The sequence below is a fragment of the Cyprinus carpio genome, chromosome A23, assembly GCF_018340385.1.
Source record: "Cyprinus carpio isolate SPL01 chromosome A23, ASM1834038v1, whole genome shotgun sequence".
NCBI classification, from domain to species: domain Eukaryota; kingdom Metazoa; phylum Chordata; class Actinopteri; order Cypriniformes; family Cyprinidae; genus Cyprinus; species Cyprinus carpio.
In genome coordinates this window covers 20,390,076-20,409,155 of record NC_056594.1, presented here as the reverse complement: position 1 = coordinate 20,409,155, position 19,080 = coordinate 20,390,076, and the positions used below count along the sequence as shown (strand labels likewise).

Here is a 19,080-nt window from a genome sequence, read left to right as displayed (position 1 = left end):
AAACAACATGCAACAGGAGTGTACGATTGGTGGTTTAGACAATATGTATGACATCTTACCATGTGAGTCCATCCAATGAAACAAACTATGTCCCAATTCAGAGACTGCATCCTTCAAATGCCATGACAGTCAAACCCAGTGCTGTTAAACTAATAGGATTGCTCTTGTCAGCTAGCAACAGCTGCCACTGACAAGCAACTGGACTGAAAACAAAACAGGGTTCACTACTTGCCTAAATATGCTCACCTTCATCCACTTATCTACGTAATAAAGTATAAATAATCTATAAAATTGCATTTTAGGAAGACATTACAGCAAAAAATATTTTTTTACTTTAGATATTTTATTAAGTTGAAACCCAATACTTGTACTTAAAGGTGCTGTATGTAATTTTTTTGACTGTACTAAAGCATAAAAATACCATAAAATGTAAGGAAATGTACTAAATTCACATACTTGTTTCTCTGAAAAACAATGCTACAACCAGTTATTCTAATTTGAAATGAGACAGTTATTCTACTGTGTGACTCCACCCACTGACCAATATTACCCAATAGTATTTCAATAGCCCAGGTTGCCAGTTGGTGGAAAACAGAGCGTATTGCAGCCGCAGAAGAGAGCAAATCAAAGAAACATTAAAACATAGTTAAATCAACTCATCAACTTACAGCATATGGCTAGTCGCCTGCAACTTGAGTAGAGGGATATTAAAATGCAGACAAATCAACTTACAGGGTAAGACTCGTCACCTTCCATTTCATTTGTTTCTGTTACGTACTGTATCCTCAAACTGACAACCCGTGTGAGCGGCGAGTCTGAGGAGAAGGGAGCATTTTTACTGCTAGCTGCAATATTACATAGTGCACCTAAAAAAATAGTGCAATAAAAAAATTGCCGCACAATGAATCTTGGGATAGTCTGTGCTGTGAAGGACCCATCTGATATATCCTTCATGGCCCAGAAACGGCACATCTGATGCATTCATTCTTCAAATGCAGCCTCTGAATTGGCACACAGCTACTGAACGAGAGGACATGCGTGCAGCTGCTGGACAGTGTGCTCAATATGAGTGAAGAACTCGAAATGTGATCACCTAGCTGTCATATGAATTATGGTGCCTGAAAATGTAATGTAAATGCAGTTACTTCACTGAATTATGAATCTGTAGCAGTGTTAAAGCCCGTTACAACTCAACCCTAATCCTAACCCTGTTAACTCTAACACTTTACTTTGATGGTCACCTTTAAACACTCTGTTGACTATATGTAACTTTGCAGCTACAATGCCATTCTACTGATTATAAGTAACTTTGCAAGCACGTGTCAACTTATTCTACTAACCCTAACCTAACAGTCTACTAATACTCTAATGACTGTTAATTGTCTAAAGGGGACCATCAAATGAAGTTTAACGACCCTAACATCAGCGGGGGGGTGGTGTGTGTCCTCCAAGTGTTCAGTTTCATATGTGTGGCGAGTTATTTCATATATGAGCTGAAGTACGCAGCTGGTGCAGGTGAAGCTGGCTGACGGAGACGCGCGGCCTGTAGTTTCTGTGCTCAGCTGAGCTCCTTCTCGCTGGTGCTCACGGGGTTGCCGTGGAGACCCCCATTGAGCGAGGGCCGTGCGGAGGGCCGTGATTGTCCCATGAGGCTGCTGCGGCGGCTGGTGCTGGAGCTCTTGCGTCTGCTGGGGTTAGCGGTCGTGTCGGGGCAGGACTCCACACGCGTGACCGTGTACAGGCTGCTCTGGCGGTTCTGCTGGAAGCGTGTGATCTGGAGCTCCAGTTCATCACTGTCCGACACGTGAATGAAGGGACACCAGCGAAAGACCTGCTTGAAGCCTGCGCGGAACCTGCAGCAGAAACGCGAGTGAGATATAACAGCTGGTGAACAGCACTTGACATTACATTTACCTCATGAAGGCCATTTAGTGTTAACTATTTCTCCACCATTAACAGAATTTGACATCTTTCTGTGTTTTCGCTGTTATATGGTAGGAGGTCTTCTAAGCAGATGCATATGTAAAATAATGCAATCATCAAACATTAAACAGCATATAAATCAAAACGGCCTAATGTTACTGAATGAAATGTCGACCCAGTAAGTGGTTTAGGACTGAGAAGCTTCGGGGGTGTTGATGGAATCAGTCTACTCCATCTGTGTTTTGATCATCAATCTGAATCTGATCCAGACCTAGTCTTTAACAAAAACACTATTTTCCTTTTTTATTTTCAAAATGTTGCTTCATTTATTATTAAACCTATCCACATCCAAGTGTTGATAAAAAAGAATGCATGAAGCTAGAATTTTTATTTTTTTTAAAGCAGAGACTATTATTACTATTTGTAGTATATTCATACTACAAATGATTCTGGGGGCCATGCCATTTTTGTGAAAATGCTCAAAAATACTGGCGGTGGCTGGCAACTTTTCAAAAAATGCTGGCAGGGAAAGAGTTAATGACACCTTAGTTTGCTACAAAAGTTGACTTTAAGAAGAACATATCATAAATTGTAAATGCAAACGTAAGTCATATCTAAAATACATAGTTAAGCGTATGCATTGGGTGATGTTTGTGTGTGAGCAGTACCTGCTGTTGAGGCAGCAGTAGATGATGGGGTTGTACATGGAGGAGCTCATGGAGAGCCACAGCACTGACAGATACACCTGCTGGATCGACTTGATCCTCTTCAGCTTCTGGTTGAAGCTTGTTGCGATGAAATACACATGATATGGAAGCCAACAGATGGCAAATGTTACCACCACGATCACCATCATCTTTACAACCTACAAAAACATCACAACAACTTTGACCATAAAACTGAGAACACATACACACGTGTGTGCAGCCAACTACATTAAAAAAATTCAAATAGGCTAAAATATTGCCAGTATTTCTGCTGTAATTATGACAAAACTGACTTATTAAACTGACATATTTGACAGGAGACTTCAAGCAGGCCTCATTTGACTATAAATATTTTTAAATAAATAGTGACATCTGGACCTCCTAGCCACACCCTAGCAACCACCCCATAGACTTCCATTGAAAAAGATGAGAGGAATATCTCTGGACCAGACATCGTATTAGCCATGTTTCAGCTCCAGAACACCGAACAACATGTGCTTTCGCTCGTTTGACATAGCTGTCCATTCAAACATCAGAGTTCGTTCACTAACTTTAGCCTCTAGTTTATTAATTTAAGCCCCGGTTGAGAACCGCTGTTCTAAATGAACAAGCGCACATATGGACGATACATGAGAAGATCAGCAGAAGAGCACAAGCACCTTTCTCTTGGCCTGCAGGTGACCCTGGAAGTTTTCTGAGGAATGTCCTGGAAATCCTCCGCCCCACAGAGTGAGTCCGACCCTGCTGTAGGTGGCAGCCATGAGCACCAGAGGCAGGAGATACACCAGCACGGCCACGATCATGTGATATCTAACAAACACACACATGCAAATCAACCTGTGACAGGGAACAGAGGATTCACACTCAATGGAAACGACAGCTGTCTGTCTCTCACATGAAGGCGTCAGCGTCGCGCCGCGGCCAGGCCACGTAGCAGACCGTCCTGTGTGGCCTCACTTCGGTGATGGAATAGAAGCAGAGTGGAAATGCCAGAAACGCAGCCAGAATCCACACACATGCGATCACGCCTTTCGTGGCCGTTGCCGAGAGGCGTGGCTTCATCGGGTGGATGATCGCCATGTATCTGATCAAAGAGGAAATGACACAGGAAGTGACTTGGATGTATTTTACCTGTACATATGTGTGGTGCACTCTTAAAAATAAATGTTCTTTATTGGCATCGATGGTTCCATGAAGAACCTTCAACATCTTTCCATCGCACAAAAGGTTCTTTATAGAGGCTGACCGAGAGTAGATTTTACCGATAATGATAACTAGGTTGGGAAGTTCCTGCAAAGTGCTTCACAACAAAAGAATAAAAAAATTCACAATGAATGAGCAACAAACAGATTAAAAACATGAAAGAACCAAACACAACCACATATTAAAAGCCAAGGAGAAGAGATGAGTTCCTGAGACAGGATTTAAACAGTGAACATACTGCTGCTCTTTCTCCACTAATCTAGAATCTAGTCAACAAATGATTTACTTACTTTAAAACATGCACTACAGTATACTGTATACACATTGTTTCATTTTCTGTTTTAAATCGACTTCTGAAGTGTACAGTGTCACGTGTCATAACAAATAGCAGGAGGCCTCAGTGATTTGCCTCTAGAGGCCGCTCTCGCTCTCGTACTAATGACGGCAGACACAACCTGGAAAAACTAGCGGTACAGATTTTGGGTGCCGATCAGTCGGTCAACCTCTAGTTATAGTGGAAGAAGATTCTTTAGATTACTAAAATGTTCTTCACACTAAGAAAAAAATGCCTCTTTTAGGAACTGTTGACTGAAAGGTTCTTTTGGAGGCAAAAACCCCATTTTGGAGCCTTTCTTTGTAAGAAGGTGGGAGCAATCATTCTTTTCACCAATTCAGGCATGCTGATGTATGAGGTTCCATTTATGCCAAAAAAGACTCGACTGCTTCAAACTAAACATTTGTCAGTGTCTACTAGGGCTTGCATAGACTAGTCGAGTAGTCGAGTGATCGACTACTTCAAACACTAGTCGGCGCTGTCGGACACAATCGACTACTCGAGCATGTATTAACCATAATGCATGCACGGAGTTTGCAAGTCCGACGTGAATTTTAGGATTACAATATGCGTGTAGCTGTTACTTTCTATGACCTTATCTATGTTGCATGTAAAATTAAAATAAGTAATGTAATAATTAGGGGTGTGTCCGAAGCCGCATACCTTATTCGGAATGGCAAGGATAACGAATAACAGACAAGGAATCATTCTGCCTGAATATTCGGCTGAAGCTGGCACAGTCTGGTGTTTGCTAGAGAACAGCTGATCAGGGGATCAGCGCAATATTATACACAGAACTCTAAAGTCACGCAATAGAATGTGAAGTGAATGAAAGTTTTGAAAACTTTATGAATGAAAAGAGCGCAAATCAAACACTGCATTGCTGTTGCCTCTCCGTGCATCTCTCAGAAATCAGAGCTTGGCAAGAGTAATATCACCTATAATAATACATCATACACGTTCTATTATTTGTATATATTTAAAAGGCAATTATTTAAACCTTAGGCTATGATATGAAACGAATAAATGTAATAAGCACAGCGCGCTCACCAATCAAACAGCCCTGTTGCGCGTCTCAGTCTCTCAAAAACCAAACCAGTTCTCTCTCAAGAGTAGGCTAATAATCAGCTTAGATACAGATACATTTTCTACCTGGCCTACATGTTTGCATCTTTATCTTTTGCTGGTTTGCGTGGCACATGCACATTTGTTAAGTGATGTTCAAAAAAAGACTCGCTTAAAGAGTTCTGCGTAATGAAAATGTGTGCATTGAATTAATTCAGTGGAGTTCAAATGATCACTAAACGTTTGTCAAGACATCTCTCTGCTTGCATGATAAATATATTTTTAGAAATTAATAATTATTTTAGTTTAACACAGCATACTTGTTCAGTGATAACTATGAAAAAAAAGATCATAACGAGTCATAAAGGTCTTATAAAGTAACTGTACGACGTTCCACCCGGTTTTATGCAGATACGAATAATTTTGTGATTGTCACAGATACAAATACAGATACAAATACTGGCTGTTACATGAAAATCAGTAGTCGTGCAACCCCTAGTGTCTACAGTCATTACTTACTTGTTAAGATCAATTAGTATTGGTTGATGCTTTTCTTCTATAAGTTGTTTAATTCAGTCTCTTTCCGAACTTTGCAATCAAGATTCAATATAATAAAAATAATAATTCATCTGTAGTGAAAACCCTTGTTAATGTTCATTATTTTTTAGGGGAACGGCATCCTCCTTCATTCTCTTAAAAAATCTTTATTATTTTAAATATGGCAGATTTTTATGTTACAATTCCTTTTTTTTATCAAGATTTTACAACTTAATGTTGCATGATTTCCTTTAAAAAAAATTAAATTAAATTAAAAATAAATAAATAAATCTCTTAATCAGCCGTTCTGCTTGTTTGTTTGTTATTTATCTTTAAGCAATCATGGACCTAATTTTGTACAGTTTAATCATTTGATCAGACAGTTATTCTGTTTGTTACACAAAGTGAAGTTGCTGTGCACAAATCAACATGTTTACTGTTGATATGCAGGGCCGTGGCTGGGGTATATATGTGGTACCTGTGGGCTTTATTTGAAATCATGCAAAAACACTGCTCCCCGGGCGCCGCAGCATAAATGGCTGCCCACTGCTCCGGGTGTGTGTTCACGGTGTGTGTGTGTTCACTGCTGTGTGTGTGCACTTTGGATGGGTTAAATGCAGAGCACGAATTCTGAGTATGGGTCACCATATTTGGCTATATGTCATGTCACTTCACTTTACTTCACTTAACATCCTGCGTCCTCACCACATGCTGACCATGGTGGCTCCAACAACTGCCAGAGGTGTATGTTGTTTTATGGCAGTTTCGTGGCCATTGATCCCAAAAAATGTACAGCATTGGAGCGTGTAACCCTTGAGCAGAGTTCCTCTCACTTGTGGCATGACTCTCATAAGGTTAGAATCACTGCAAGCACAGCAAAGAAGGTTCCCATCAGAGGCAACCCTCAGACCTTTATCAGAGAGCACCTCTACCCCAGGTTCCATGGGAATGCAGCAACTCACCATGGTTTAGAAAGTGAGGCATCTGCTTTACAGTGGCTAGAGGGTTGTGGGTTTACAGTCAGCCGCAGAGGCACTGTTGTGTGTGCAAGCGAGCCCTGGCTGTCAGCAAGCCCTGATGGAGTTTTGAACTCAGAGGAACTGCTGGAGATCAAATGCCCTCTCCTTAAGAGTGATGAGTCTCTGGAGGACCTGTTCAGAAGTCAGAGGTATGATGTGAGGATGGTAGAGGGGACACCTCAGCAGCAGCCAAATGGTCCACGGGGCTTCTATATGCAAGTGCAGCTTGCCATGTTCTGTACAGGGCTGAGGGCCTGTAAGCTGCTCATCTGGGTTCAATCACAGCAAGTTCTGCTACATGTCCCATACAATGAGCAATTCTGTGCCAAGACTGTAGGTAGACTAAAAACATTTTACTTTAAGTATATGCTTCCTCACATGTCTGGTGAGTTTCAGGAAGGCCGCCTGCTGCTTTCCACAAGATATTTGCAGCTTTGTAAATAAGCAGGAATGAGAATAATTAGGGTTAAGGATAGGATATTAGGTAATTGGGGTCGGATGTGGAGGGTATAGGTGAAGACTGAAACTATTTTAAATTAGTTTTAAATCAGTTGTGTTAAACGAGACAGACTGTGATTTTTGTTTTAGAAAATGTATAATTTAATATAAGTTGTATAAAATCAGTTGTGATTTGTTGATCAGTGTTTGTTATTTTCAGGAAGCAAGAGACCATCCTTACTGACCATCCTGTAGAGGTAAAATTTCACCATTTAATTTCCATATTAATTTCCATATCCATTCTGGTGACATTGTAAAGGTTTATAAAAATAACTTACATCAGGTAACTTCTGGTAAAATTGTAAAGGTTTATAAAAATAACTACTTACACTATTTACACTGATTAAATAATTAAAAAAACCACAGCAAAATGTATCGACAGTTGTGGAACGCACCTACAAATCAACACTTATTCATCTGCTACATCAGAAATTATGTCACTGCGAAGGTTACACAGGGTTGCACAAATTCTCAAAATTTTATCAATTTTAGGGGTAAGGTTAATTGGAACTGTTTGAGAAAGGATTTTGAAGTTTTTCAGTCGGCATATGACCCGCTCAACATGGACACATATATTAGCAATGCGCCTAGTGTTGGTGGTGTCTTCTTCAGAGAGTTGCATGCCTCTCTTGGTGAATGCTGGAATGACGAGTTTCACCTTCCTTTCATACAGGAGATCGTAATGGTGAAGCCTCTGTCTGCCATTACTTCATCGCCTGGACGAAGGTATTCCAGGAACCCTGAATTTGCAGTTATGAATTTGTCACTGCACCTTCCTCCATACGCTGGTAAGATGAACATGATCAGTCCACATGGTGCAATAGAGACCAGATATTTGATGGTGTTCTGGCCGTAGTAATGGCTGTAGGACTCGCCTCTTGAGTCAAGGTTGCGTGGCTTTTGAAGGGGTGTCTCTGAACAGTCGATCACATGTTGTATCTGGGAATTGTTCTCTGAAACACTGAGGCATTGTTGCCTGGATTGTCTCCCTGGGAAGCCATGGTATGTAATCCCTCATGTTCTCCTCCATGATGTCAATCCAACATGAAACCACCTTGCTTACAATGGAACGAGAAACACCAAACCTTTCAGCAAGATCACCCTGCAATAAATTAAGACGCAGCTTCATCAGAGTCATCAGGATCTGATCCCAAGTGTGTAGCTGGAAGCTGTTGGTGTATGAACTGGTGCTCGGTAACTGAATGAAATGTGACAGTGACAGTGACGTGACATACAGCCAAGTATGGTGACCCATACTCGGAATTCGTGCTCTGCTTTTAACCCATCCAAAGTGCACACACACAGCAGTGAACACACACACACCATGAACACACACCCGGAGCAGTGAGCATCATTTATGCTGCGGCGCCCGGGGGGGAAGTTGGGGGTTCGGTGCCTTGCTCAAGGACACCTCAGTCGTGGTATTGAGGGTAGAGAGAGCGCTGTACATGCACTCCCCCCACCTACAATTCCTGCCGGCCTGAGACTCGAACTCACAACCCTTGGGTTGCAAGTCCAACACAGTGACCGTTAGGCCACGACTTGTAGAGCTGTGTAGAGCTGTGTAGAGCTGACAAAGGTTGTTTTTTCTCAGCAGAATTATGTACAATGCCTCTGGCTCAGTGCATTGTGTTCCCATATCAGATGTAGGTGGCTTCAGGTTGAGTTGTGATTTTGAACTGTAGTTGTGGTCAGAGACAGATGGATCCTCCCATTGTGTTTCTGCATCACAGTTCAGGGTCACGTGGATGTGATCACCCTCACAGTTGTCCACTGCATCACTGGTGGTCATCGATACATCTGTGGAAATAATATTAAACATATTTTTACATTATTACTTAAAAAACATCAAGAGAATTAATATATGATGGGACCCATACTTAGAACAGTGTGTGAGAGAGATGCATTAAAAACAAAGCAGCATACACACTCTAACTGTAGTGTTAAAACGTAGGTCACTATCTGAAAGAGAACGGTAGCTAGCTGACCTGCTATCATCTGGAATCTTTGTAACAGGAATAATGTGAGCTATTGTCATGTTCCATAATATCTTGTACTATCGTAAATATTAAATAAATAGGTGGTAAATGGTAATCATGCAAAATTCGTTGTACTTTGTTAACTGCTCATTACTGATCTTAAATGTATTCATAGAACGGACTTCATAAATATAATGTTAGGCGAACAAGCACATAGCTAGCTAAGTTAACGTTAGCTTACCCGAATCTGACAATCTTTTTAGCACCCGGCATGACTTCTTTACCGGGACATCGTAACCAAGCCATTTCTCGGGGGAAGGGTGTTTGTCAGTCAGCCTTCTGTCCATGAAATGGTATGAACACACATAAGGGCGCTTTGGTGGGCACTTCAAATTTAGCGCCTTCCGCCATTGCCTCAGGTGCTCCTCTTCTTTAGGTGGTGGGTGTCAGTTGTAAAGTGCACCACAACACTCCGACCGCTTCACATTGTGTTCGTAACATTGTTGGTGCAATTGTTCTCTTCTCTTAATCCAATTGTTATGACAGCCTCTAACTGAGCATATAACACTTGACATATTTATGTTCTGTTATCTAGCCGCTAGCTTAGGTAGTTCCCTCTCAGCCGGAAGTAAGATGACAAAACGAACGCAATGGCGGCACCTTTGTTGCCATGGAAAATAAGGTGAATAACAAATACATCTACTGTAAAGCAAACTTTACATTTAGTTTAAGGAGACGTACATGGAGATGGCGTATGTATCAGGAGACGCACCTAGTTAGCAAACACAAATTTTGAATACATTTTTCACATATGTCACAGCCGGTCTGTGGCCTGCCCTCCCAATCAATCCCATTCAAAAACAGACAGACTGAACTTCACCTAATTCTTATACTTCTCCTTCTCCGTCTCCTCCTTCTCCTTCTTCTTCTTCTGCTTCTTCTCCTCCTTCTCCTTCTTCTCCTCCTTCTTCTCCCCTTTCTCCTACTTCTCCTTCTACTTCTTCCCCTTTTCCTTCTTCTCCTTCTACTTCTTCTCATTTTCCTTCTCCTTCTCCCTTTTTTCTTCAAAATTACTGCAGTCCTTCCTTCATTATATTTTGGTGATATTGAAATAGAGAGTAAGCTTTACAATAACAAATATATAAGACAAATCATCATCCAGTCATGTTACCCCGGTCAAATATTAAGGAATAAATTAGATGATACATTTGATAAAAATAGTGTTAAATATTAATAACAGCCTAAGTAAGATACCCTCTTCTCCCCAGAGTAAAAGAAACACATTATAAAATACTAAATGACATATGTCCTTACAAAGAACTTCTACATTTAAAATGTAATTTTGAAAATGTACCTTATCATCTATGTAAACATCTCTTTGAAGATACAGAACATATATTTTTGACATGTAATTTGTCTTTTTGGAAAGCATTGCAGGACAAGACATATGGAATAACAAAAGAATGCTGTTTTGATTTGTATTTGATTAATAATATTATTTTATTAGCTAAATACTTTATACATGTAGATGTTCTTAAGGGGTCCTATTATGCTTTTTCACTTTTTCAACTTTAGTTAGTCTGTAATGTTGCCGTTTGAGCATAAAAAATATCTGCAAATTTACAAAGCTGAAAGTCCACTTCAAAAGGAGATATTTTATTTAACAGAAATCACTTTTGAATAACTACAACGAACGACTCGTTTGGACTACAATGCATATTTTCCGGGATTTGTGATATCACAAAGATCGACGAATGGGGCGAGACCTGGTTGAGCTGCACTAGAGAAGTGATAACGAGTGTTTTCACTGTCAGAGACACGCTAGCTTTCCCAAGCAGACAAACTTAGAGTGGTTACAATCATCTGGGTTAAAATCACGCTCAAATTGATTTGATTTTGACGCAATATTTACACTGAAGCTTGCAGCAGGTGGGTATGATAAGGGGTGTGACATGCTGGGAGATTTCAAATGGCTCTTTTTACAGTTTTTCACATTTGCTAAGACACTAAACTCTATTCTCTAAACCAAATTCTCAATAGCCTTAACCAATTTGTCAAATAAATCACTCTTTCAGGCAGTTTAGACACAGTTTGCAGAGCTCATGCACTCTTTTAACAAAACTCTGAACACATTTTCACTCACTAAAATACAGTTTGCACCGTGATGCAAAACCCTAAACACAAGAAAGCAAAAGTTAAGCTCAACTGCAACAGGAAGGACGAGGAAGGGCAAGACCAAGAACAGTCATTTCAGATGAAATCAGAGCTACTGTGATCGACCGTGTTCTTGTGTGTGGAATGACAGAAGCAGCACAAAGAGTTCAGCCTGATCTGAGCAGATTCTCTGCGGCCACCAGAATCAGGTGGAAAGTTCAAAAGAACAGCAAAAGAAGAATAGAATTGCAAGACTACCACATAAGGCATTATCACCAAGCCTGTATCTACAAAAACATACTGTCTTTCCAAGTCTCCTGCCTGTGACCTAGATGAAGTCCTCTGATTCATATTTGTGTGTAACAGGACGTGTGTGTGTGTGTGTGTGTGTGTGTGTGTGTGTGTGTGTGTTTTATTTTAAAATATTTACTAAATACAATAAACAGTTTTTTTGTAACTACATGCACAGGACACAGTGTTCCCTGTGTTTTGATGTAGTGTCTAATGAACGATCTGTAGTGAGTATATTATTGACTAATGCGTGTGTGATTTGAAGGCTTTGTTTGATTTTGAGCACAGCTGCAATGGTTTTGAAGCGATTGTTTGATTTTGTCAGAAGAGTTAGGGTTTAGGATTTTAAGGTTTTGAGAAAATAAGCGATGGTTTCAAGAAATGTGTTTTAGCAATTCAGAGAAACTGTAATTCACATTTGAAAAGTGTTTTGTGTTTATATCAATGACATCATGATCACATATTGTACAAAACCAGCAGGTTTCATTTAATTCTGGCACAAATGGAGCCATTTGAGCTTTAAATGGCATCATCAGTATCTGCAGATATTCATGAAGACTGAACTCATATCACACTAACGTGTGTGTGTGTGTGTGTGTGTGTGTGTGTGTGTGTGTGTGTGTGTGTGTGTGTGTCACACCTGTCTAAGGCGATGGCGCTCATGGAGTAGATGCTGGCGAACACCGCGGTCACCGGGTAGAAGTTCTGGAAGCGGCAGTACGCGCTGCTGAAGTACCAGTCTCCGTGCGCGCCGTACACGAAGTTCACCAGCGCGTTGAGCGCGGCCACGCACACGTCAGACGCCGCGAGGTTGAGCAGAAAGTAGTTGGTGACGGTCCTCATCCTCTTGTGCGCCACGATGATCCAGATGACGATCAGGTTCCCGGTGACGGCCACCAGCAGAACCAGCGCGAACGCGAGCGACCAGAGCGCCACGCGCCACGGAGGCTGCGCGAACCTGTTGGTGTGGTTGAAGTTTGAGGAATTTCTTGATGAGGACATGATTCGCTGTGAAGAAGACACTTGTCTGTCTCTGTGTGTGTGTATGTGTGTGTCTGCCTGTCTATCTGCACACAGGAGGAGCTCCGTGTGTGTGTGTGTGTGTGTGTGAGAACAGCCTCCACAGGGGCGGAGAGTTCATGTAACCCCAGAATAAATCAGTCTATTTTTTTTTCTGCAAAAATATTTATATAAAGAGATATGAAAGTATAAAATTTGTTTGATTTGGACCAAATCTCAGAATAAAGCCAGGACAGAAACAGGAGGACAGACTCAGAGATCACAGACAAAAACAACCAGTTAACATGGATAGAAATCTTTAATGCGCATTTTTACACAAATGTGAACTGTATTTACAGAGCATTAAAAACATAGTACATTAGAGTTCAGATTTACTGCTTTATGTGCACAAAATCAGTAGAAAAATATTCTTTAAAAATGAAAACAGACGGAATGTTGCACTGAAGGCAGAAGTCATACGAAGCATGATAACAGTAAAACACAAACACGTTTAACACACAAGAGAAGCGCAGCATCCGTCTGAAAGAATCCCAGAACGCATCAACAACACACACCATCAGAGAGCATCATTGGTCTCGCACATTTACAGAACCAACCAATAGCAGCAGAGAGAACGCAGAGAGGAAAGTGAGTAGCAGGAGCCCTTTGACCAGGTGTGAAATACTGAAGCCTGTTTCAGAGTCACACACCTGCAGCACGACGTACACACTACACACCGGCTGATCAGCACAGTCCCTCACACAAACTCTAATATCAGAGTAAATCTGACTCCCCTCCTCGTGACAATCACGGTTATAATAACTATCAAGATATACTTTATATGTTTTTTGTATACATTATTATGGCTGTTTATAAATGTAGTAACCCAGAAATCAGTGTAGTTTCTGTAAGGCAGCAAAAACAGTGTAAGTGAACATCTACTGATGATCGCTGTTGTTTTGCTGTCGTGCTGCAGATACAGGAAGTGTGAAACAGGCCGAACACACACACACACACACTTACTAGTGTCTGTTTCAGTCGGTGGTGTTTATGAGTGAGCAAATGATTGTGTGATTCTTTGAAGTTTGTGATCACAGATGCTTCACACTACAGAAGCTCGGTTTCTGGCGTTGTTTCGTTCTGAAACGCTTCAGAACACAATATATAACGCAGCTTGAGTCTATAAGGGCTGCTTTAGCTGGCATTAGCTCAACTACTGTCCTGGCGGAGCAACAGTCTGACGAGAATCTTGTTGAACAGGTTAGTGTCACTGTCCACATGTTTACAGCAGCTGCCTGATAATGAACACATCTGGTGTTGGAAACACCGTCGCCCCCTGGAGTGCTAGAGACACTACTGCCACAGCGAGACCAGGACATGTGATGGGTGCTTGTCATACAGTCCAAAACAACTGACACCAAACACACACACATACACTCTATCTTTTTGGAACGATCATTGTAGCAGATTCACAGATGTCTTGTTCTCCTGGTTCAAGCGTAGTTCATCTCCATCTGTGTGTGTGTGTGTGTGTGTGTGTGTGTGTGTGTTCATGTGTGTGTGTGTGTGTGTGTGTGTGTGTGTGTGTGTGTGTGTGTGTGTGTGTGTGTGTGTGTGTGTGTGTGTGCGTCACATTGGCTCAGAGGTGTGTGTGCGTGTTCATGAGTGTGTATGTGTTCACCTACAGCAGGTTAAACGTGCGCAGGTAAATCTGTCTCTCGATCCACTCGGTGAAGTGCGTCACATTGGCGTAGACGCCGGGGCCCAGGACCTTAGAGAAACACACAGACCCCCAGGAGGTCAAACCGTACAGAGACCAGCGACCGTCGTCCTCCTCGCAGACCAGCGGTCCGCCGCTGTCACCCTGTAAACACACACAGATTGATCACACACACACTCATGTTGTCACGTGAGCACACACACACACACACACACGCAGCGCACACTCACCATGCACGAGTCAATGGTTCCCGCCTCGTATCCGGCACAAAGCATGCGTGACGTGATGGTCTTCATGTCGAAGTAAGACTGACACTGAGAGACCGAGATGATCCGCACCTCTCCCTCCTGGAGCTTAAACGGCACTGCGGGAGAAGAGACGCACACACACTCGCTCAACAACAGAGTCACGCGAGTATCTGACAACATCCTAATGTGATCAGCGATTACAGCACAAGTATCAGTTAAGTGCTGACAAAAGAAAGTCCTTAGGTACCAATCTGATATTTCAATGATTTTTGCTCTGAAGTGGTCAAAGCAGAAGAGCAGATACTCCACTGGCAGGAACAGTAACAGCATTTCTGTTTGTGCTTTCTGCCCCCTTGTGGCAACACATGGCAGCTTCAGTCTAGTCCAGCAGTACAGACTCACTCTTCCACAAACACATCCATCAGCGGAGCTGGGTTGGTTACTTACAGATTGAGTTGTAGTCCGTTACCGATTCCAAATTGCATGACAAAACTTGTAGTGAGTACTGTGATCCATTACTCATTTTAGGTAATATAATCAGACTACTTTTGGATTACTTTTGACCTAAATCATTTATCACATTGATTTAAATAGGATAATCGTATACACCATATTGATATAAAAATACAAAAAGAAAGAAAATATATTCCTTTGTTATTAACAACATGAAGTGCATTAAACATTACATCAAGGTTTAGCAAGCTGCAGTGGGTTCTTAAGTTTAACGAAAAGCTAATAATTAAATAATTAAATTAAAATAAATCATTTTAAAATAACAACAATCAAAAGAAACACTTCCTAAAAAAGATCATATGTAATCATGTAATCAATAAAAAAGTAACTGTAGTTTGATTACACGTATTGAAAAATGTACTTCATATTGGGAATCTGATTAGATGTAGCCAGTCACTGCCAGCACTGTCCATCAGTCTCACGCTGAGAGAAAACTACCAGCGTCTAGTACTTCAGTCTACATCAGCATCAGTGCTGCAAAGAGCTGCTCAGCTTTATAGGACCACAGCATATAGTTACTCAACTAAATCTAGTCACTGAATAGTCCATTAAAGGGATTGTTCACATAAACAGGCTCATTCTGTCACCTTTGACCCCTCACACGTGTGTGTGTGTGTGTGTGTGCATGTGCCCCACTCACTTCTGTTCCCCACATGTCCCCAGCCCGTGATGTGGCAGTACTGGTCAGCTTTGGGCAGCTGTCCGCGGCCGGGCAGACAGACAGGACGCACGTAACTGGTCACTTCCACCTCCGACTCCAGCTCCAGAACGCTGATGTCGTAGTCCACCACGGCCCGGTTGTAGCGTGAGTGGACGATGATGCTTTTGACATGCCGTGATTGCATGTATGGAGACGGATGATCCAGATTATTGATGCCAAGAACCACTTTCCACACGTCTGCGCTCTCACGCCTGCACATGCATAAAAAACATCATTCTGACATGACTTACACTGACTAGTCAAGCCACATTTATCTCTACAGTGCTTTATACAATACAGACCGATTCAAAGCAGCTTCACAGTGATAAACAGGAAAATAAAAGTGTTAATACTGCACAGCTTTGAGCTGTAATGCAGCTCTGCAGAAGACAATAGTATTCAGATCAATTCAGTTCAATGTTGAATCAATTAAACTGAATGTTGTGTAGAAAACCATGCAAGTGTGTGTGTGTGTGTGTGTGCATGTTTGTGTGTGTGTGTCTGTGTGCATTCTTGTGTGTGTGCTCTCACCCCTCAAAGCAGTGTGCTACAGTTAGTGCCCACTTGTTCCCAATGAGCACACAGCCACAGATGTGTCCGCTGGGTTCACTCTGTAGAGAGCACTGCCACGGCCACCGGCCCGGGCGACTCGTTCTGCCTCCCAGAATCCTCTTCACCATCCGGGCAGCAGGCCGACGGCCACATTCTGAAACACAGAGCGAGAGAATGAAGGACGAAACAGTGTCTTTTGGCCAGCAGAGGTGTGTGTGTGCCGCTCATACATACTGTCTCTTGTGCACTTCAGTGAGATCTTCTTGGATGATGTGCAGCTCTGCCTGCAGACAGAAAATGATGTTGATTAGTGTCATCTGACACACACACACACACACACACACACACACACACACACACACACACACACACACACACACACACACACACACACACACACACACACACAGTCTCTTCTCAGTGACTCTTGCTCTTTAATGAAGTGAAAGATAATTATCAGTGTTGTTGGTAACGCATTACAAGAAATGCCAGTTAAGTAATCAGATTACTTTTTTTCAAGTAACAAGTACAGTAGTGCATTACTTTTCAAAAAAGTAATACAAGTTACTGTGTTTCTCATGTATTGACTGACGGCTCTCCTGTCATCATGTTGAGAGAATCAGGAGTGCAGAGGCATTGTGTGTGCTGTGTGAACATGATCTTACTGTAGTTCTAGACTGTCAACATGCATTTACTCATCTCACTCGCACAGAAACAGATTCAGTATTCCTCAAAATCAGTTAAAACAGCGAAATACAAACTTAAAATGAAGCAAACCTGCAATAATTGAGCATGTTAAATAACACAAATATCCTTTATGTTTTTATTTAAAATTGTCATGGTATCGTATTATAGTCCTCCACCTCATCTGCGTTCTCAAAACTCTGGCAATTTGATAATACCTAGAATATCAAAGTCAACTGCGGGCGGCAGATCCTTTTCCTATTTAGCACCCAAACTCTGGAATAACCTACCTAACATTGTTCGGGAGGAAGACACACTCTGTCAGTTTAAATCTAGATTAAAGACCCATCTCTTTAACCTGGCTTACACATTACACACTAATACGCTTCTAATATCCAAATCCGTTAAAGGATTTTTAGGCTGCATTAATTAGGTAAACCGGAACCAGAAACAATTCCCATAACACCCGATGTACTTGCTATGGCATCTATGCTAATATTAGTCTGTTTCTCTCTTTTTCCGAGGTCACCGTAGCCACCAGATCCAGTCTGTATCCAGATCAGATGGTCACTGCAGTCACCCGGATCCAGTACTTATCCAGACCAGATGGTGGATCAGCACCTAGAAAGGACCTCTACAGCCCTGAATGTCTTGTCATGGAGGCGACAGCTCAATCACTTTTTTTCAGTGAATACGCCATCAATTTTGCTCATAAAGGTAAGAGTAATACATCATTCGTAACTGTAAAGGGTCTACTTTTATTTGTGTGCACTCACAATATCAGCAAAACATTGTGCTTTTATAAAATAAAACAAACATGATGCACTTTCTGCCGTCTCGGTCTTGAACAAGAGCACTTCACAAAAATTAACTGAAACTCAGCGAATACATGCCTTACAGACACAATAAATATATCTTTAGAAAGCTTTAAATTACCACTTAACGAAATGAAACAAATCAAAAACAAAAACTCTTTCATTATAATCATAATCTGTAAACATGCACTTCTCTCTAAAGGCGCATCTAATGAAGAGGTGGCGAGTGGGATCGGCAACTTCATCCTTGCGACACAGACTCTATTTATTAGTAAATAATTCAAATATCTCCTTCCTCCTTTCCTCTGACACATTTATGGTAATTACTTTTGCCGATGCTTTGCGGCAAGCTAACGCAGGACTGTTTAGCTGCACTGAAGGCATGCACCATACATACTGCTGCTGCTGGACACTACACACCGTAGAGTCACTCTTGACAGTCGTGGCAGCACGGTCTCGTGTTGTTTCCACCAGCGTGGCAATTTTTTCATCACTAATTGATGGATGTTTAAAATATAAAAATAAGGAGAACCTTAAAACAGGCCCGAGGCCCGGCCCGTGTCTGAATTATGATGTGAAAATTGGCCCGAAGTGGCCCGTCGGGCCTGGGCTGAAATGCAGGGCTCTACTTCTAGCCACAACTGTCCTATTCTTCATGCAATCCAGAACAACAGCACAGATGAAATGCACCCTCTACTGTACAGATGTGAATTTACATTTCCTTCAGCCTAAGGTTTATTCATTTTACTTTTGGTGTGAAAGGGATTAAACATTTGCCAAAAATGTAATGAACTTTTTAATAAATATCTTAATAAATGAAAAGTAACTAAATAATGCAATAAGTTACTTTTTTAGGAAGTAATGCAATATTATAATGCATTATTTTTAAAAGTAACTTTGCCCAACATTGATAATTATTACAAGCAAGCAACTATAATATAACCCCAATTCCAGAAAAGTTGGGTTGTTTTGTAAAATGCAATACAAACAAGAATCTGTGATTTGTTAATGCTCTTTAGCTTTTATTTAACTGACAAAAGTACAAAGAAAAGATTTTCAAAGCTTTCACTGACCAACTTTAATATATTTTGTAAATCTAAACATTTAGATTTTAATGGCTGCAACAAACTCCAAAAACA

At 41.3% G+C, this 19,080-nt stretch overlaps 2 protein-coding genes across 2 annotated transcripts in view; both read right to left on the bottom strand.

The window, feature by feature from the left end:
* Nucleotides 1–699: 699 nt before the first annotated feature.
* On the bottom strand, nucleotides 700–14,325 carry LOC109090990 (neuromedin-K receptor). The gene is made up of 5 exons (XM_042713891.1): nucleotides 12,351–14,325; nucleotides 3,526–3,714; nucleotides 3,290–3,440; nucleotides 2,592–2,788; nucleotides 700–1,853 (listed from the first exon to the last, which is right to left on the bottom strand). The coding sequence occupies exons 1-5, from the start codon at nucleotides 12,710–12,712 to the stop codon at nucleotides 1,559–1,561; spliced, it is 1,194 nt and encodes a 397-aa protein (XP_042569825.1). The 5' UTR covers nucleotides 12,713–14,325; the 3' UTR covers nucleotides 700–1,558.
* A 32-nt stretch (nucleotides 14,326–14,357) lies between these two features.
* The window catches only part of corin (corin, serine peptidase), a 28,758-nt gene continuing 24,035 nt past the window's right edge, over nucleotides 14,358–19,080 (bottom strand). The window contains exons 19-23 of the mRNA XM_042713821.1: nucleotides 16,677–16,726; nucleotides 16,422–16,596; nucleotides 15,831–16,102; nucleotides 14,660–14,793; nucleotides 14,358–14,573 (exon numbers count right to left, since the gene is read on the bottom strand). Of these exons, the coding sequence (XP_042569755.1) occupies nucleotides 14,391–14,573; nucleotides 14,660–14,793; nucleotides 15,831–16,102; nucleotides 16,422–16,596; nucleotides 16,677–16,726 (814 nt within the window). The 3' untranslated portion in view covers nucleotides 14,358–14,390. The remainder of the gene's footprint in view (nucleotides 14,574–14,659; nucleotides 14,794–15,830; nucleotides 16,103–16,421; nucleotides 16,597–16,676; nucleotides 16,727–19,080) is intronic.